At 46.6% G+C, this 20,835-nt stretch overlaps 1 protein-coding gene across 1 annotated transcript in view; it reads right to left on the reverse strand.

The window, feature by feature from the left end:
* Positions 1-4,588: 4,588 nt before the first annotated feature.
* The window catches only part of LOC109888865 (caskin-2), an 82,867-nt gene continuing 66,620 nt past the window's right edge, over positions 4,589-20,835 (reverse strand). Inside the window, 6 exon segments of the mRNA XM_031805095.1 lie at positions 4,589-5,925; positions 6,547-8,806; positions 9,016-9,154; positions 9,863-9,964; positions 10,265-10,375; positions 10,452-10,537. Coding sequence (XP_031660955.1) covers positions 5,829-5,925; positions 6,547-8,806; positions 9,016-9,154; positions 9,863-9,964; positions 10,265-10,375; positions 10,452-10,537 — 2,795 coding nt within the window. The 3' untranslated portion in view covers positions 4,589-5,828.

Here is a 20,835-nt window from a genome sequence, read left to right on the forward strand (position 1 = left end):
TCTTTTTTAACGTGTGTGTGTGAGGAAAGGCATACTCTGTGGGATCTCAAAGGAAAATTACCGCGTTTGTATAAATTCTCCTTTTTAATGTTGTAAAGAGTAAGCAGGTGGGTGTGTAGTGACCAATCAGCAAGTCAAGGGCTAGTGTTTTAGAGCAGTGTTTCCCAAGCTGGGTCCTGAGGACTCCATGGGGTGCACGGTTTGGATTTTTGTCTTACACAGCTGATTCAAATCAACTATGTAGTGTTTAGGGCAAAAAAACAAAACGTGTACCCCTTGGGGTCCCCAGGACCCAGTTTGGGAAACGCTGCTCTAGGACAGACCAATCAAGCAAGTCAGAGATCTAAAACAATGTTCTACCGTGAGAATGTCACTTTACTGTTTACTATTCCTGTAAATACATTGTACTTACTAACACTGGTTAAGGTTGTGTACAGTACGAACAGTTTAAGTAATAGTTCACCCAAATGACATAAATTAGCATTTGGAGAGGGTCAGGTGAACAAAACCAAAGCATGCATTGCGGTCTCACCTTTTACAGGGTCATGAAACCAATATTTAATTTGGGTGTGAACTATAGGTATAAGTACAGTATTGATGGGTATTGTACTGCATACTCTGACTATACTGGCTGTTTAATGCTCGAGTAACTGGCTGCGTCACAATTCCCAAATAGCACCCTAATCCCTATTTAGAGCACTACTCTGGTCAAAAGGTGCACTAAATAGTGTACATCCCAAATGGCACCCTAATCCCTATTTGACCAAAGTAATAAAACAGTTTCGTGAAACAGAAGCAGCGACACGAAAGAATATTAAGCACAAAACTGTTAAATACCACAGCTATGTAATGACTACAATGCTAGAATCATGGAATGTTTTTATGAACTATAATATATATACATTATTGACATGCCAGAGAAGATGCATACAAACGGTTGGACGAAATACAAGTTTGTTTTAACTCCACACGAAAAGTCAGTCGATTGTAACAGTGCATTGTCATAAAAGTTAAATACATACGGAAGCCGTTTTCTCTTCAACAAACCGTCACTGAAATGGGCTCAACTCCGCCCCCTTGTGTTTGGCTTTGGGGGTGGCACGGTGTTACCACAGAATTAAAATGGGAGTTACAGTTGCCAAGACCCACCCCACAGTTTTCCAAACAAGTGGGAAAACAAAGTTGCAGATTGTGATTTTTACTATGTTAGGGCTTACTGTAGGTTACAGTAGTACAGCTCGGTTTGTGTTTTTTACTATGTCAGGGCTTACTGTAGGTTACAGTAGTACAGCTCGGTTTGTGTTTTTTTACTATGTCAGGGCTTACTGTAGGTTACAGTAGTACAGCTCGGTTTGTGTTTTTTACTATGTCAGGGCTTACTGTAGGTTACAGTAGTACAGCTCGGTTTGTGTTTGTTACTATGTCAGGGCTTACTGTAGGTTACAGTAGTACAGCTCGGTTTGTGTTTTTTACTATGTCAGGGCTTACTGTAGGTTACAGTAGTACAGCTCGGTTTGTGTTTTTTACTATGTCAGGGCTTACTGTAGGTTACAGTAGTACAGCTCGGTTTGTGTTTGTTACTATGTCAGGGCTTACTGTAGGTTACAGTAGTACAGCTCGGTTTAAAGCCTGATGCTATGCAGTAGATTAGAACCATCCAAGACCGTCCTACTGTAATGTATTGGTGTGTACACAGCTGACACGTCACATACACTAACACCTTCCACAGCTCAGCTGGACCTGAAGACTTGCACTTTCATTTGACAATAGTGCTTTACAAAGTACCCTCCCCCTCCCATTTAGTTTTGAACTCTTTGGAGGGCAAACACTGGATTTCCACTTTGGTCAAACATACATGGAATTTAATATAATGTAATACATATTTTAGATACATTTAAATGTTTTCACACCTCAAAAACAATCAAGAATATACTACACTGAACAAAAATATAAATGCAACATGTAATGTGTTGGTCCCTGTTTCATGAGCAGAAATGTTCCATATGCACAAAAAGTTAGTGAGCATTTCTCCTTTGTCGAGATAATCCATCCACCTGACAGGTGTGGCATATCAAGAAGCTGATTAAACAGCATGATCATTACACAGGTGCACCTTGTGCTGGCAACAATAAAAGGGCACTCTAAAAGGTGTAGTTCTGTCACACAACACAATGCCATAGATGTGTGCATTTTGAAGAAGCATGCAATTGGCATGTTGACCGCAGGAATATCCACCAGAGCTGCTGCCAGAATTTTTTTTTTCTCTACCATAAGCTGCCTCTGTCGTTTTAGAGAATTTAGCAGTACATCCAACCGGCCTCATAACCGCAGCCCAGGACCTCCACATCCGGCTTCTTCACCTGCGGGATCTTCTGTGACCAGCCACCTGGACAGCTGATGAAACAGAGGAGTATTTCTGTCTGTAATAAAACCCTTTTGTGGGGAAAAACTCATTCTGATTGGCGCACCCCTGCCCAGTCATATGAAATCCATAGATTAGGGCCTAATGAATACATTGGGGCGGCAGGGTAGCCTAGTGGTTAGAGCGTTGGACTAGTAACCGGAAGGTTGTGAGTTCAAACCCCCGAGCTGACAAGGTACAAATCTGTAGTTCTGCCCCTGAACAGGCAGTTAACCCACTGTTCCCAGGCCGTCATTGAAAATAAGAATGTGTTCTTAACTGACTTGCCAAGTTAAATAAAGGATTTCTTTTTTATATATATATATTTTTTCAATTGACTGATTTCTTATATGAACTGTAAGCATTTCACGTTAAGGTCTACACCTGTTGGATTGTCAGTAAAATCGGTGCATGATAAGCTGTAGACCACGCTATCTACTTAGAGAGTTTTCAGCTGTATTTTTTGTACATACCACAGACTGATGCTGGCACTTAAAACCGCACTCAATGAGGGGTATACGGCCATAAGCAAACAGGAAAACGCTCATCCAGAGGCGGTGCTCCTAGTAGCTGGGGACTTTAATGCAGGGAAACTTAAAATCAGTTTTACATCATTTCTATCAGCATGTTAAACGTGCAACCAGAGGGGAAAAAGTTCGAGACCACCTTTATTCCACACACAGAGACGCGTACAAAGCTCGCCCTCCACTTGCCAAATCTGACCATAATTCTTATCCTCCGGATTCTTGCTTACAAGCAAAAATTAAAGCAGGAAGCACCAGTGACTCGGTCTATTAAAAGGTGGTCAGATGAAGCAGATGCTAAACAACAGGACTGTTTTGCTGGTACATACTGTAATATGTTCCGGGATTCTTCTAATGGCATTGAGGAGTACACCACATCAGTCACTGGCTTTAATCAATACGTGCATCGAGGATGTGGTCCCCACAGTGACTGTACGTACATACCCAAACCAGAAGTCATGGATTGCAGGCAACATTCGCACTGAGCTAAAGAGAAAGCTGCCGCTTTCAAGGAGCATGATTAACCCGGAAGCTTATAAGAAATCCGACACTGCCCTCCGACGAACCATCAAACAGGCAAATCGTCAATACAGGACTAAGATCTAATCCTACTGCACCGTGGCAGGGCTTGCAAACCATTACAGACTACAAACGGAAGCACAGCCAAGAGCTTCCCAGTGACATGAACCTACCAGACGAGCTAAACTACTTCTATGCTCGCTTCAAGGCAAGTAACACTGAAGCATGCATGAGAGCACCAGCTGTTCCAGATGGCTGTGTAATCTCGCTCTCCTTAGCTGATGTGAGTAAGACCTTTAAACAGGTCAACATTCACAAGGCCGCAGGGCCAGACGGATTACCAAGACTTGTACTCCGAGCATGCGCTGACCAACTGGTAACCTGCCTAACTGACTACAGACCCGTAGCACTCACGTATCTAGCCATGAAAGGCTTTGAAATGCTGGTCATGGCTCACATCAACACCATTATCCCAGAAACCCTAGACCCACCTCAATTTGCATACCGCACCAACAGATCCACAGATGATGCAATCTCTATTTGCACTCCACACTGCCCTTTCACCCCTGGACAAAAGGAATGACTGCACGGCCACGTGCAACTCTAATACCATCATTAAGTTCGCGACACCTGACCGTGTGGTGCAAGGACAACAACCTCTCCCTCAACGTGATCAAGACAAAGGAGATGGACTACAGGAAAAGGAGGACCGAGCACGCCCCCATTCTCATCGACAGGGCTGTAGTGGAGCAGGTTGAGAGCTTCAAGTTCCTTGGCGTCCACATCACCAACAAACTAACATTGTCCAAGCACACTAAGACAGTCGTGAAGAGGGCACGACAAAACCTATTCCCCCTCAGGAGACTGAAAAGATTTGGCATGGGTCCTCAGATCCTCAAAAGGTTCTACATCTGCACCATCCTGACTGGTTGCATCAGTGCCTGGTATGGCAACTGCTCGGCCTCCGACCACAAGGCACTACAGAGGGTAGTGCGAACGGCCCAGTACATCACCGGGGCCAAGCTTCCTGCCATCCAGGACCTCTATACCAGACGGTGTCAGAAGAAGCCCTGAAAATTGTCAAAGACTCCAGCCACCATAGTCATAGACTGTTCTCTCTGCTACCGCGTGGCAAGCGGTACCGGATCGCCAAGTCTAGATCCAAGAGGCTTCTAGACAGCTTCTACCCCCAGGCCATAAGACTCCTGAACAGCTAATCAAATGGCTACCCAGACTACTCTCATTGCCATTCGCAGCATTTGACAAATATTTTGATTTGAAAATGTTGCGTTTATATTTTTGTTCAGAATATATTACATGTTATCATAAAACTTTTATTTATTTATTTACAAAGTACTTTTCTAATTACCATAGTTACTCCTAACATCACGTTTAGTATATTTTGAAGAGAATAGGTGCTCCCTTTGTAAAACAAAAAAATGCAACGTAAAAACAACAAAATCTCAGTTTTCAGTAACATTTAAGAGTCTCATGTAAGAATATTGACACACAACATAAGATTGGGTAAAGTTTAAGACGAGAATATGATATAATTTACAATAAATGTTAAAAATGGACCCTTATTCCCTTTGTGATAAAATCTGGTTGGCTCAGAGCAAAGATGTAGCAAAGCCACTCGTTCTGTCATAAACCCGTGCTCTATGTCATAAACCTGTGCTCTATGTCATAAACCCGTGCTCTGTGTCATAAACCCGTGCTCTGTGTCATAAACCCGTGCTCTGTGTCATAAACCCGTGCTCTGTGTCATAAACCCGTGCTCTGTGTCATAAATCCGTGCTCTGTGTCATAAACCCGTGCTCTGTGTCATAAACTCGTGCTCTGTGTCATAAACCCGTGCTCTATGTCATAAACCCGTGCTCTATGTCATAAACCTGTGCTCTATGTCATAAACCCGTGCTCTATGTTATAAACCCATGCTCTATGTCATAAACCTGTGCTCTATGTCATAAAACACAGTAAATTGTTCTTTGTTATTGTGCTGTCTTTGCCAAGCAAAACCATTGATCCAGGGTTATGCACTCCAGTTAAGGCAAGTCCCGATGTGTGTGTTAATGATATCCACACTCTTTCAAGTGCAGTCAGAGGTTCTCCACATTGTGACTGCTCTCTTCACCCCATTGCCCCCCCTTCGCCCTTTCACTTTCCCTTCCTCTTCCTCTCCCCACTCCTACTTTCTCTCATCCACCCTATGAAACATGCAGATCAGTGCATCAGTCTAATCAATTCAAGCGATGCATCCCAAATGGCCCCCTATTCCCTATATAGTGCACTTCTTTTGACCAGGGCTCTATAGGGAAGAGGGTGCAATTTGCAACCCAATCCTACGGGTCCTATTCAGGTTGCCTTGAGTGAAGAGGAGGTATTTAATCCAACATGGCATCCAGTTGGTCGGCGAGGTCATCAAACATGTTGCCGATGTCATCCAGGATATTCCCTGCTGCTTTCACTGTGCTGCTGCCACTGGGAAACAAAGAGGAGAGTGTTAACACAGTGTCTGTGTGTCTGCCTGCACGTGTGTGTGTCTGTGTGTCTGCCTGCATGTGTGTGTGTGTGTGTCTGCCTGCGTGTGTGTGTGTCTGCCTGCATGTGTGTGTGTCTGCCTGCACGTGTGTGTATGCGTGTGTGTGTCTGCCTGCACGTGTGTGTATGCGTGTGTGTCTGCCTGCACGTGTGTGTGTCTGCCTGCACGTGTGTGTGTCTGCCTGCACGTGTGTGTCTGCCTGCACGTGTGTGTGTCTGCCTGCACGTGTGTGTGTCTGCCTGCACGTGTGTGTGTCTGCCTGCACGTGTGTGTGTCTGCCTGCACGTGTGTGTGTCTGCCTGCACATGTGTGTGTCTGCCTGCACGTGTGTGTGTCTGCCTGCACGTGTGTGTGTCTGCCTGCACGTGTGTGTGTCTGCCTGCACGTGTGTGTGTCTGCCTGCACGTGTGTGTGTCTGCCTGCACGTGTGTGTGTCTGCCTGCACGTGTGTGTGTCTGCCTGCACGTGTGTGTGTCTGCCTGCACGTGTGTGTGTCTGCCTGCACGTGTGTGTGTCTGCCTGCACGTGTGTGTGTCTGCCTGCACGTGTGTGTGTCTTACCCGTCAGTGCAGTCATCCTGAGACGTTTTTCTCTCTACAACTTGCAGCGCTGCCTCCAGTGACGTGTTGGTCTCAACAAGTCTCTTCTGAACCAACACCTCCGAGCAGGCCTCACCAGCCTGGGCCTTTCCTGCTCTCCCGGCCTGGCCTGGAGGCACCAAGGTGTGGTAGGATGGAGCGCGGGTTGCCTGGGCTGTAGGGGCTGAGGTTATGGATGAGCTGAGCTGGGGAAGTGTAGAGGCAGAGACAGTAGCAGGCATCTGATTCGTTGGCCTGGATGTTCCTGTTCTCTGCAGAATGCCTGCTTTGGTTGCTGTTACTGGTTTCTGTGGATTGCCTGGTATACAGGTGGTTGTGTGTGTATTTTGACAGGCTGTTATATGGTTCTGTGTGCTGCCTGTCGCTGTCTTCGGTTGACTGGCTGGTATAGGGGTGAGGATAGGTTTGAGGACAGGGCTGGTTGGTTTGGAGGACAGGGGTGGTTTCTGGCCTTTCCCTGTCGATTCTGTTCTCTGTAAACAGCTCCCTGACTTCACACCTGCTTCCTCCTCTTGTTTGTCTCCGTTTGTGTGTGTGTGGAAGCCATTGGACCGGCTGTGTGTGTGTGGCTGTGTGTGTCCGTCGTCTTCGCTGGCGGTGAAGTTCTCGTCCAGTGTGTGTGTTTCCCGGTCTTTGGGCTGACGCCGTCGTTTGACCGTGTCTGACTCTTTGAGGTTGAACTCAGGGACTCCCAAGGACTTTGGGGCCTGCAGTTTTGGGTCTTCTGGAGAAGCCTGGGGTTGGATTTCAGGGTCTGACCGGAAGCCTGCTCCCATCCTGGGCCGCTGTTTGATGGTGAGGTTGCCCTCCTCCGCAAAAGGGAGGTTCTCATTGGAGCTACTCTGAGGTGATGTAGAGCTTTCCAATACTGAACCATCCTTCTTCCGCACTCTCTCCTCCTCTTCTGGGCTTTTCTCTATCCCTCCATCTCTATCCCTCCGCTCGCCACCCATCCTCCTCAGGCCTCCCAGCCCCAGAGCGGGTACAGGTTTGTGGGATGCGAGGGTGGGGGTGTGAGGGGAGGGTAACGCTACCCCCTTAGAGGGGCAGCCCCCGGGCCTGGACCCCTGTAGCCTGGCTGCGATGCTTCTCACACTGCCTGCACTCTCTGTCTCCACCCCTCCCACCTCCACCTGCCCTGACACTACTGCCACTCCTGATTCACTGGCCTGGCTGCCACTCACCGAGCTCATCCTCTTAGGTGGCGGAGGGGGCGGGCCTTTGCGGCGAGAGCGGACAGCGAATGAGTGGCTCCGGCTGATGTGGCGTTGGACAGCGGAGGAATTTGATTGGCCGCAGCCTGTTTTGCGTCCTAGTGTTGCGTACGAGGGCATGGTCACCGGAGGGACGGATTTCTGCAGCGATGACTCGTCGTCTTCCGGTTCTCCATCTGACAGGGCGTAGTGGGACAGACTCTGGGTGCGTTTCTTGAGAGCCTCTGTGTTGAGGCCTTGTCCTGGGAGGGGGATTGCTCCAGCCTGGGGCTTGGGTAGACCACGTTGGCACATATAGGTGCCTCCTTCCTGGGTGTGGAGGTAGTTGAAGGCCCTCTGTGTGGGGGAGGCCTGGGGAGAGGAGAAGGGGTGAGGGTGGGCAGGGGGCTTGCAAGGTTTGGGTTTACTATGCACGGCTGGGTAGGCGAAGCGGGGCATCGAGCTGGGGGTGAGAGGAGGGGTGAGGGGGGTGATGGGTAGTTTAGTGGGTGGCTGGGGGTGGCGCTTCTGGTCTGGCCACACCTCTGTGAGTCTCTGTCGGTCTCTCCCTGGACTACCTCCTCCCCCCTGTCTCCTTCCCCCTCCTCCCAAGCTTTCGTCCGAGCGACTGTGCACTCCAGCCGATGCCAGAGTCTGTTGGTGAAGCTCTTGGGAATATCCCGTAAAATTCCCAGAATTCCCAGATCCGCGGGAGCACGTTCCGATGCTCTCCTGGCTAATGCTCTCCCTCACACCCATCCCAAACCCCCCTCTCCCCACTCCTCCTCCTGCTGCCCTCCCCATCATGGTGTTCCGTACCTCTGTGCTCAGCTCGCTGTCATGGAATGAGGGGAAGGGTGTCCTGGGGGTGTGAGGGGAAAGGGGGTAGCAGTCGTAGGGGATCTCGGGGGGCTCAATAGCCACCGTGGTAGGTTTATGCCGGAGCGTGTCGGAGCCGTTGGCATGGTGACGAGAACGATGCAGGTCACATAAACGCTTCACGGCTAACATCAGCTTCTTCTGATGACCTGAGAGAGACAGAAGAACACAAAGAACTTCATGAACAGTTATTTTTGTATACAAGTGGTTAAAAAGGTTGCTGATTGGTTGTCAACAGCAAGGCTGTCATATTGAAAAGGGGGTGTGTCCAAGAGGTCTCACACACACTGCTGACACACAGATGCACTTAAACTAAACAATGTGACCTTGCAATGTGAAGAGTGTGATGATTTCTTACCCAGCTTGGTGATTCCTATCTCTGATAAGTCCTCCCAGGTGATATCCTTGACGATGCTGATGGTGTCATAACCGTTCTCACACAGTCTCTTCTGGTACTGAGGGAGACCGATCGCACTCAACCACTCTGACAGCTCAGACTGACAGAGAGAGAGGGAGAGATGGGGAGAGAGAGAGAGAGAGATGGACAGAGAGAGAGATGGACAGAGAGAGAGAGAGAGATGGACAGAGATGGACAGAGAGAGAGAGAGATGGACAGAGAGAGAGAGAGAGAGATGGACAGAGAGAGAGAGAGAGAGAGAGAGAGAGAGAGAGAGAGAGATGGACAAAGAGGGAGGAGAGAGATGGACAGAGGGAGGAGAGAGAGTAGGAGGAGAGAGAGAGAGAGATGGACAGAGATGGACAGAGAGAGAGAGGAGAGAGAGAGGGAGTAGAGCGATGAGTGAGAGAGCCGGAGGAGAGAGAAAGCGAGCCCGAGGAGAGAGAGAGAGCCGGAGGGGGGGAGGAGAGAAAGAGGGAGGAGAGAGAAAGAAAGAGATGGACAGAGAGAGAAAGAAAGAGATGTACAGAGAGAGAGAGATGGACAGAGAGAAAGAAAGAGATGGACAGAGAGAAAGAAAGAGATGGACAGAGAGAGAAGGCAGAATGACAGTGACGGTGAGCTTGTTGACCAATAATTGTACGACAAAAGACAGTTCCTGCTGATTGTAAAGCTCTACATGAAACATGAAGAACTAATTATTATTCCCGACAGACTACTGCACAACTCTCTCTTTCAGTGTCAAAGACCTGTCGTCATCAGCCAGAGACTGTGTACAGAGTTCAAAGGTCATGTCACAGTCTCTTACAGGGATGTAGTCAGGCAGCCACTCTGGGATGTTCAGGTTGCCTATCTCCATGGAGATCTTCTTTCGGTGGCCTGGTTTGGTCACACCGATGGCAGTCAGGTCCTGGACAGACATACACCAGGTTAAGAAACCCCACGATTCGGCTGTCAATCAGAAAAATGACTACAGAATACATTTATCCATGCTCATTTATTTTGTTGACCTAAAAAATAAACAGAGGTAACATTGTAGAGGTGTTTTAAATTTCAGTGCCATGAAAAGAGACATTGTAGAGGTGTTTTAAATCTCAGTGCCGTGAAAAGAGACATTGTAGAGGTGTGCGTGTGTTAATATCTCACTTGCTCTCAAATGTGTCAATCAATTAAGCGTAATCAATAAATGTATGATAATCCGGCGTCTGACCTCTGGGGTCATCCTACTGACAGTAAGTACATCGTATCCTGCTGCGAGGAAGTTAGCAGTGTAGCTCTCCAGCTGGAACTCACACAGCCATTGGTAGATGGCCTCAGAGTCCTATAGACGGAGAACAGAGGGTTATCACACAGACATGAACGGACAGACAGACTGACACACACCATATTCAACTTACGCTGCCCACCAGGACCATGTCTGAACACATGAAGCCACTCTGCTCCCCCAAACGAGTACCACCACTGACTTGACGACTCTGACCACCTGTGGGGGGGAGAGAGAGAGAGAGAGAGAGAGAGAGAGACAGACAGAGCGAGAGAGAGAGACAGAGCGAGACAGAGAGCGAGAGAGAGCGAGAGAGAGCGAGAGAGAGCGAGAGAGAGCGAGAGAGAGCGAGAGAGAGCGAGAGAGACAGAGAGAGACAGAGAGAGACAGAGAGAGACAGAGAGAGACAGAGACAGATTACAGCCTTTACCAAATGAAGTGTTCACAGCTAACAGCAAGCACGAGGAAGGACTGAGGTGAAGGTGTATTATCTCGTAGATCTGAGGTGAAGGTGTATTATCTCGTAGATCTGAGGTGAAGGTGTATTATCTCGTAGATCTGAGGTGAAGGTGTATTATCTCGTAGATCTGAGGTGAAGGTGTATTATCTCGTAGATCTGAGGTGAAGGTGTATTATCTCGTAGATCTGAGGTGAAGGTGTATTATCTCGTAGATCTGAGGTGCCAGTCAACAGACCGATGTCAGACCGATGCCAGACCGATGCCTCTCTCCTCTCTCTTTCACACGGGGCAATGGTTTTGATCCTACTCCCTCTACTCCCTCAATCCAAACAGGTCAGAGCCCCCATCCCCCGATCCCTCTTCAGAGTGAAGCACCTGAGAGAGAGCCCCCATCCCCCGATCCCTCTTCAGAGTGAAGCACCTGAGAGAGAGCCCCCATCCCCCGATCCCTCTTCAGAGTGAAGCACCTGAGAGAGAGGCCCCTCTGTACACAGCTCATCAATCATCTACCCTACATCCAAAACACACTTACGCTTCTACTCTCAAGGCAGAGAGACAAAGACAGAGAGACAAAGACAGAGAGACAAAGACAGAGAGACAAAGAGAGAGAGAAACACAGACAGACACAGACAGAGACAGAGAGACAAAGACAGAGAGACAAAGACAGAGAGACAAACAGAGAGAGAAACACAGACAGACACAGACAGAGACAGTGAGAGACAAAGACAGAGAGACAAAGACAGAGAGACAAAGAGAGAGAGAAACACAGACAGACACAGACAGAGAGACAGACAGAGAGACAAACAGAGAGACAGACAGAGAGACAAACACAGACAGAGACAGAGACACAGACACAGAGAGAGAGAAACAGTACACTGTATCTAGAAGCTGAGTATAGCAGTAAAGTGAAACACAGCGATCACACAGAGTTCAGAGTTCAGAGTTCAGAGTGTATGAGAACTTCATCTGTTTACAAGACTACTGCATAAACAGCGTTCTGTGATTTCATCAGACTAAATGTATCATGTTAAGATTTATTACAATTAATCTTGTATGTGAAGTGACTTTGGGTATCTTGAAAAGTGATTCAAATAAAATGAACCAGAATGACATATGGTTTTGAACATATTGCTGACATGTATAAGGAATCCATATGATGGGGTCAATGAAGGGTGAATAGGGACGTGGTGTATGGAAGGTTACTGAGTGAGACAAGGGGAAGTGTAGAAATATTATTCTGTTCCATGTTTCTAAAGAGGGAAGTGAAGGGCAATAGTTCGTCTCTGATAAGGCAGGCCAGCTGAGGAACTAGGGAGGAGCGAGGAATTCAACAGTCTAGTTAGTCTCTGATAAGGCAGGCCAGCTGAGGAATTCAACAGTCTAGTTAGTCTCTGATAAGGCAGGCCAGCTGAGGAACTAGGGAGGAGCGAGGAATTCAACAGTCTAGTTAGTCTCTGATAAGGCAGGCCAGCTGAGGAACTAGGGAGGAGCGAGGAATTCAACAGTCTAGTTAGTCTCTGATAAGGCAGGCCAGCTGAGGAACTAGGGAGGAGTGAGGAATTCAACAGTCTAGTTCGTCTCTGATAAGGCAGGCCAGCTGAGGAACTAGGGAGGAGCGAGGAATTCGGCTCGTGGTCAAGTCAACAGATGAAGTGAGAAGAAACCTCTGGGATGGGGGCCAGAGAGGCCCACCACAACAACCCTCCTACTACAGTCCTATCTCACACAGAGGGGCCCACCACAACGACCCTCCTACTACAGTCCTATCTCACACAGAGGGGCCCACCACAACGACCCTCCTACTACAGTCCTATCTCACACAGAGGGGCCCACCACAACAACCCTCCTACTACAGTCCTATCTCACACAGAGGGGCCCACCACCACAACCCTCCTACTACAGTCCTATCTCACACAGAGGGGCCCACCACCACAACCCTCCTACTACAGTCCTATCTCACACAGAGGGGCCCACCACCACAACCCTCCTACTACAGTCCTATCTCACACAGAGGGGCCCACCACCACAACCCTCCTACTACAGTCCTATCTCACACAGAGGGGCCCACCACCACAACCCTCCTACTACAGTCCTATCTCACACAGAGGGGCCCACCACCACAACCCTCCTACTACAGTCCTATCTCACACAGAGGGGCCCATCACAACAACCCTCCTACTACAGTCCTATCTCACACAGATACACTTCCACACCCACCAAGGTCCTAGCATCAGGCAGGGCCATGACTACACCAGTGAGAGGAACCAATTAAGTTCCTGCCTAGCAACAGAGATGTATTGGCTGTCTAGACGTGTAATGAGTTAACCCCACTATTAGGAGGTTGTAAACATATGTTCCTTTGTAATCATGCTTTGTCTGTGCAGCTGTATGACCCAGTTGGTGAATAAAGTTGGTTTGGGTATTTTCTAGTCGTCCGTTTGTTCAGAACTTAACAATGGTAAAGGTCTCCAGTAAAACTACAATCACACTAAAGTAACAGAGTAATAACTCTCTCAGCTCCAGAGAAGCTGACAGTAGTGAGTTCAGGCCTTCCTCAACAGAACCCGCATCTCTATTCTCTCTCTCCTCTGGTCCTTCTATAAAGAGCTGAGCTTCTGTCTGTGTCCCAAATGGAACACTATTTATTTATCAAATTAAATCTAGAATCGGCTTCCTATTTCGCAACAAAGCCTCCTTCACTCACACTGCCAAACATACCCTTGTAAAATGACCATCCTACCGATCCTCAACTTTGGTGATGTCATTTACAAATTAGCCTCCAACACTCTACTCAGCAAATTGGATGCAGTCTATCACAGTGCCATCTGTTTTGTCACCAAAGCCCCATATACTACCCACCACTGCGACCTGTACGCTCTCGTTGGCTGGCCCTCGCCTCATATTCGTCGCCAGACCCACTGGTCATCTATAAGTCTTTGCTAGGTAAAGCTCTGCCTTATCTCAGCTCACTGGTCACCATAACAACACCCACCCATAGCAAGCACTCCAGCAGGTATATCTCACTGGTCATCCCCAAAGCCAACATCTCCTTTGGCAGCCTTTCCTTCCAATTCTCTGCTGCCAGTGACTGGAACGAATTGCAAAAATCACTGAAGCTGGAGACTCATATCTCCCTCTTTCTAACTTAAAGCATCAGCTATCTGAGCAGCTTACCGATCTCTGCAGCTGTACACAGCCCATCTGTAAATAGCCCATCCAATCTACCTACCTCATCCCCATATTGTTTTTATTTACTTTTTTGCTCTTTTGCACACCAGTATTTCTACTTGCACATCACCATCTGCTCATCTATCACTCCAGTGTTCATTTGCTAAACTGTAATTACTTTGCTACTATGGCCTATTTATTGCCTTACCTCCTCACGCCATTTGCACACACTGTATATAGACTTTCTTTTTGTTCTACTGTATTATTGACTGTATGTTTTGTTTATTCCTTGTGTAACTCTGTGTTGTTGTTTGTGTCGCACTGCTTTGCTTTATCTTGGCCAGGTCACAGTTGTAAATGAGAACTTGTTCTCAACTAGCCTACCTGGTTAAATAAAGGTGTTCTCAACTAGCCTACCTGGTTAAATAAAGGTGTTCTCAACTAGCCTACCTGGTTAAATAAAGGTGTTCTCAACTAGCCTACCTGGTTAAATAAAGGTGTTCTCAACTAGCCTACCTGGTTAAATAAAGGTGTTCTCAACTAGCCTACCAGGTTAAATAAAGGTGTTCTCAACTAGCCTACCTGGTTAAATAAAGGTGTTCTCAACTAGCCTACCTGGTAAAATAAAGGTGTTCTCAACTAGCCTACCTGGTAAAATAAAGGTGTTCTCAACTAGCCTACCTGGTTAAATAAAGGTGTTCTCAACTAGCCTACCTGGTTAAATAAAGGTGTTCTCAACTAGCCTACCTGGTTAAATAAAGGTGTTCTCAACTAGCCTACCTGGTTAAATAAAGGTGTTCTCAACTAGCCTACCTGGTTAAATAAAGGTGTTCTCAACTAGCCTACCTGGTTAAATAAAGGTGTTCTCAACTAGCCTACCTGGTTAAATAAAGGTGTTCTCAACTAGCCTACCTGGTTAAATAAAGGTGTTCTCAACTAGCCTACCTGGTTAAATAAAGGTGTTCTCAACTAGCCTACCTGGTTAAATAAAGGTGTTCTCAACTAGCCTACCTGGTTAAATAAAGGTGTTCTCAACTAGCCTACCTGGTTAAATAAAGGTGTTCTCAACTAGCCTACCTGGTTAAATAAAGGTGTTCTCAACTAGCCTACCTGGTTAAATAAAGGTGTTCTCAACTAGCCTACCTGGTTAAATAAAGGTGTTCTCAACTAGCCTACCTGGTAAAATAAAGGTGTTCTCAACTAGCCTACCTGGTAAAATAAAGGTGTTCTCAACTAGCCTACCTGGTTAAATAAAGGTGTTCTCAACTAGCCTACCTGGTTAAATAAAGGAGTTCTCAACTAGCCTACCTGGTTAAATAAAGGTGTTCTCAACTAGCCTACCTGGTTAAATAAAGGTGTTCTCAACTAGCCTACCTGGTTAAATAAAGGTGTTCTCAACTAGCCTACCTGGTTAAATAAAGGTGTTCTCAACTAGCCTACCTGGTTAAATAAAGGTGTTCTCAACTAGCCTACCTGGTTAAATAAAGGTGTTCTCAACTAGCCTACCTGGTTAAATAAAGGTGTTCTCAACTAGCCTACCTGGTTAAATAAAGGTGTTCTCAACTAGCCTACCTGGTTAAATAAAGGTGTTCTCAACTAGCCTACCTGGTTAAATAAAGGTGTTCTCAACTAGCCTACCTGGTTAAATAAAGGTGTTCTCAACTAGCCTACCTGGTTAAATAAAGGTGTTCTCAACTAGCCTACCTGGTTAAATAAAGGTGTTCTCAACTAGCCTACCTGGTTAAATAAAGGTGTTCTCAACTAGCCTACCAGGTTAAATAAAGGTGTTCTCAACTAGCCTACCTGGTTAAATAAAGGTGTTCTCAACTAGCCTACCTGGTAAAATAAAGGTGTTCTCAACTAGCCTACCTGGTTAAATAAAGGTGTTCTCAACTAGCCTACCTGGTTAAATAAAGGTGTTCTCAACTAGCCTACCTGGTTAAATAAAGGTGTTCTCAACTAGCCTACCTGGTTAAATAAAGGTGTTCTCAACTAGCCTACCTGGTTAAATAAAGGTGTTCTCAACTAGCCTACCTGGTTAAATAAAGGTGTTCTCAACTAGCCTACCTGGTTAAATAAAGGTGTTCTCAACTAGCCTACCTGGTTAAATAAAGGTGTTCTCAACTAGCCTACCTGGTTAAATAAAGGTGTTCTCAACTAGCCTACCTGGTTAAATAAAGGAAATGTATTTTTATGAAATATATATATTTTTTAACTATATAAAGGGCACTACTTTTGGCCCTATTAAGGGCCTAGGGTGCCATCTGTGACTCTTATGTTTTGCAGTGAGGTGAGTTGGTCTATAGTGAGGAAATCCGTTGTCTATACTGGTTGGTGGAGAGGTAAGTTGGTCTATAGTGAGGAGATCCGTTGTCTATACTGGTTGGTGGAGAGGTAAGTTGGTCTATAGTGAGGAGATCCGTTGTCTATACTGGTTGGTGGAGAGGTAAGTTGGTCTATAGTGAGGAGATCCGTTGTCTATACTGGTTGGTGGAGAGGTAAGTTGGTCTATAGTGAGGAGATCCGTTGTCTATACTGGTTGGTGGAGAGGTAAGTTGGTCTATAGTGAGGAGATCCGTTGTCTATACTGGTTGGTGGAGAGGTAAGTTGGTCTATAGTTGTCTATACTGGTTGGTGGAGAGGTAAGTTGGTCTATAGTTGTCTATACTGGTTGGTGGAGAGGTAAGTTGGTGTATAGTGAGGAGATCCGTTGTCTATACTGGTTGGTGGAGAGGTAAGTTGGTCTACAGTGAGGAGATCCGTTGTCTATACTGGTTTGTGGAGAGGCAAGTTGGTCTATAGTGAGGAGATCCGTTGTCTATACTGGTTGGTGGAGAGGCAAGTTGGTCTATAGTGAGGAGATCCGTTGTCTATACTGGTTGGTGGAGAGGTAAGTTGGTCTATAGTGAGGAGATCCGTTGTCTATACTGGTTGGTGGAGAGGTAAGTTGGTCTACAGTGAGGAGATCCGTTGTCTATACTGGTTGGTGGAGAGGTAAGTTGGTCTATAGTGAGGAGATCCGTTGTCTATACTGGTTGGTGGAGAGGTAAGTTGGTCTATAGTGAGGAGATCCGTTGTCTATACTGGTTGGTGGAGAGGTAAGTTGGTCTATAGTGAGGAGATCCGTTGTCTATACTGGTTGGTGGAGAGGTAAGTTGGTCTATAGTGAGGAGATCCGTTGTCTATACTGGTTGGTGGAGAGGTAAGTTGGTCTATAGTGAGGAGATCCGTTGTCTATACTGGTTGGTGGAGAGGTAAGTTGGTCTATAGTTGTCTATACTGGTTGGTGGAGAGGTAAGTTGGTCTATAGTTGTCTATACTGGTTGGTGGAGAGGTAAGTTGGTGTATAGTGAGGAGATCCGTTGTCTATACTGGTTGGTGGAGAGGTAAGTTGGTCTACAGTGAGGAGATCCGTTGTCTATACTGGTTTGTGGAGAGGCAAGTTGGTCTATAGTGAGGAGATCCGTTGTCTATACTGGTTGGTGGAGAGGTAAGTTGGTCTATAGTGAGGAGATCCGTTGTCTATACTGGTTGGTGGAGAGGTAAGTTGGTCTATAGTGAGGAGATCCGTTGTCTATACTGGTTGGTGGAGAGGTAAGTTGGTCTATAGTTGTCTATACTGGTTGGTGGAGAGGTAAGTTGGTCTATAGTTGTCTATACTGGTTGGTGGAGAGGTAAGTTGGTGTATAGTGAGGAGATCCGTTGTCTATACTGGTTGGTGGAGAGGTAAGTTGGTCTACAGTGAGGAGATCCGTTGTCTATACTGGTTTGTGGAGAGGCAAGTTGGTCTATAGTGAGGAGATCCGTTGTCTATACTGGTTGGTGGAGAGGCAAGTTGGTCTATAGTGAGGAGATCCGTTGTCTATACTGGTTGGTGGAGAGGTAAGTTGGTCTATAGTTGTCTATACTGGTTGGTGGAGAGGTAAGTTGGTCTATAGTTGTCTATACTGGTTGGTGGAGAGGTAAGTTGGTCTATAGTGAGGAGATCCGTTGTCTATACTGGTTGGTGGAGAGGTAAGTTGGTCTATAGTGAGGAGATCCGTTGTCTATACTGGTTGGTGGAGAGGTAAGTTGGTCTATAGTGAGGAGATCCGTTGTCTATACTGGTTTGTGGAGAGGCAAGTTGGTCTATAGTGAGGAGATCCGTTGTCTATACTGGTTGGTGGAGAGGTAAGTTGGTCTATAGTGAGGAGATCCGTTGTCTATACTGGTTGGTGGAGAGGTAAGTTGGTCTATAGTGAGGAGATCCGTTGTCTATACTGGTTGGTGGAGAGGTAAGTTGGTCTATAGTGAGGAGATCCGTTGTCTATACTGGTTGGTGGAGAGGTAAGTTGGTCTACAGTGAGGAGATCCGTTGTCTATACTGGTTGGTGGAGAGGTAAGTTGGTCTATAGTGAGGAGATCCGTTGTCTATACTGGTTGGTGGAGAGGTAAGTTGGTCTATAGTGAGGAGATCCGTTGTCTATACTGGTTGGTGGAGAGGTAAGTTGGTCTATAGTTGTCTATACTGGTTGGTGGAGAGGTAAGTTGGTCTATAGTTGTCTATACTGGTTGGTGGAGAGGTAAGTTGGTGTATAGTGAGGAGATCCGTTGTCTATACTGGTTGGTGGAGAGGTAAGTTGGTCTACAGTGAGGAGATCCGTTGTCTATACTGGTTTGTGGAGAGGCAAGTTGGTCTATAGTGAGGAGATCCGTTGTCTATACTGGTTGGTGGAGAGGCAAGTTGGTCTATAGTGAGGAGATCCGTTGTCTATACTGGTTGGTGGAGAGGTAAGTTGGTCTACAGTGAGGAGATCCGTTGTCTATACTGGTTGGTGGAGAGGTAAGTTGGTCTATAGTGAGGAGATCCGTTGTCTATACTGGTTGGTGGAGAGGTAAGTTGGTCTATAGTGAGGAGATCCGTTGTCTATACTGGTTGGTGGAGAGGTAAGTTGGTCTATAGTGAGGAGATCCGTTGTCTATACTGGTTGGTGGAGAGGTAAGTTGGTCTATAGTTGTCTATACTGGTTGGTGGAGAGGTAAGTTGGTCTATAGTTGTCTATACTGGTTGGTGGAGAGGTAAGTTGGTGTATAGTGAGGAGATCCGTTGTCTATACTGGTTGGTGGAGAGGTAAGTTGGTCTACAGTGAGGAGATCCGTTGTCTATACTGGTTTGTGGAGAGGCAAGTTGGTCTATAGTGAGGAGATCCGTTGTCTATACTGGTTGGTGGAGAGGCAAGTTGGTCTATAGTGAGGAGATCCGTTGTCTATACTGGTTGGTGGAGAGGTAAGTTGGTCTATAGTTGTCTATACTGGTTGGTGGAGAGGTAAGTTGGTCTATAGTTGTCTATACTGGTTGGTGGAGAGGTAAGTTGGTCTATAGTGAGGAGATCCGTTGTCTATACTGGTTGGTGGAGAGGTAAGTTGGTCTATAGTGAGGAGATCCGTTGTCTATACTGGTTGGTGGAGAGGTAAGTTGGTCTATAGTGAGGAGATCCGTTGTCTATACTGGTTTGTGGAGAGGCAAGTTGGTCTATAGTGAGGAGATCCGTTGTCTATACTGGTTGGTGGAGAGGTAAGTTGGTCTATAGTGAGGAGATCCGTTGTCTATACTGGTTGGTGGAGAGGTAAGTTGGTCTATAGTGAGGAGATCCGTTGTCTATACTGGTTGGTGGAGAGGTAAGTTGGTCTATAGTGAGGAGATCCGTTGTCTATACTGGTTGGTGGAGAGGTAAGTTGGTCTACAGTGAGGAGATCCGTTGTCTATACTGGTTGGTGGAGAGGTAAGTTGGTCTATAGTGAGGAGATCCGTTGTCTATACTGGTTGGTGGAGAGGTAAGTTGGTCTATAGTGAGGAGATCCGTTGTCTATACTGGTTGGTGGAGAGGTAAGTTGGTCTATAGTGAGGAGATCCGTTGTCTATACTGGTTGGTGGAGAGGTAAGTTGGTCTATAGTGAGGAGATCCGTTGTCTATACTGGTTGGTGGAGAGGTAAGTTGGTCTATAGTGAGGAGATCCGTTGTCTATACTGGTTGGTGGAGAGGTAAGTTGGTCTATAGTTGTCTATACTGGTTGGTGGAGAGGTAAGTTGGTCTATAGTTGTCTATACTGGTTGGTGGAGAGGTAAGTTGGTGTATAGTGAGGAGATCCGTTGTCTATACTGGTTGGTGGAGAGGTAAGTTGGTCTACAGTGAGGAGATCCGTTGTCTATACTGGTTTGTGGAGAGGCAAGTTGGTCTATAGTGAGGAGATCCGTTGTCTATACTGGTTGGTGGAGAGGTAAGTTGGTCTATAGTGAGGAGATCCGTTGTCTATACTGGTTGGTGGAGAGGTAAGTTGGTCTATAGTGAGGAGATCCGTTGTCTATACTGGTTGGTGGAGAGGTAAGTTGGTCTATAGTTGTCTATACTGGTTGGTGGAGAGGTAAGTTGGTCTATAGTTGTCTATACTGGTTGGTGGAGAGGTAAGTTGGTGTATAGTGAGGAGATCCGTTGTCTATACTGGTTGGTGGAGAGGTAAGTTGGTCTACAGTGAGGAGATCCGTTGTCTATACTGGTTTGTGGAGAGGCAAGTTGGTCTATAGTGAGGAGATCCGTTGTCTATACTGGTTGGTGGAGAGGCAAGTTGGTCTATAGTGAGGAGATCCGTTGTCTATACTGGTTGGTGGAGAGGTAAGTTGGTCTATAGTTGTCTATACTGGTTGGTGGAGAGGTAAGTTGGTCTATAGTTGTCTATACTGGTTGGTGGAGAGGTAAGTTGGTCTACAGTGAGGAGATCCGTTGTCTATACTGGTTGGTGGAGAGGTAAGTTGGTCTATAGTGAGGAGATCCGTTGTCTATACTGGTTGGTGGAGAGGTAAGTTGGTCTATAGTGAGGAGATCCGTTGTCTATACTGGTTTGTGGAGAGGCA

The sequence above is a fragment of the Oncorhynchus kisutch genome, linkage group LG25 (genome assembly GCF_002021735.2).
Source record: "Oncorhynchus kisutch isolate 150728-3 linkage group LG25, Okis_V2, whole genome shotgun sequence".
Lineage (NCBI taxonomy): Eukaryota > Metazoa > Chordata > Actinopteri > Salmoniformes > Salmonidae > Oncorhynchus > Oncorhynchus kisutch.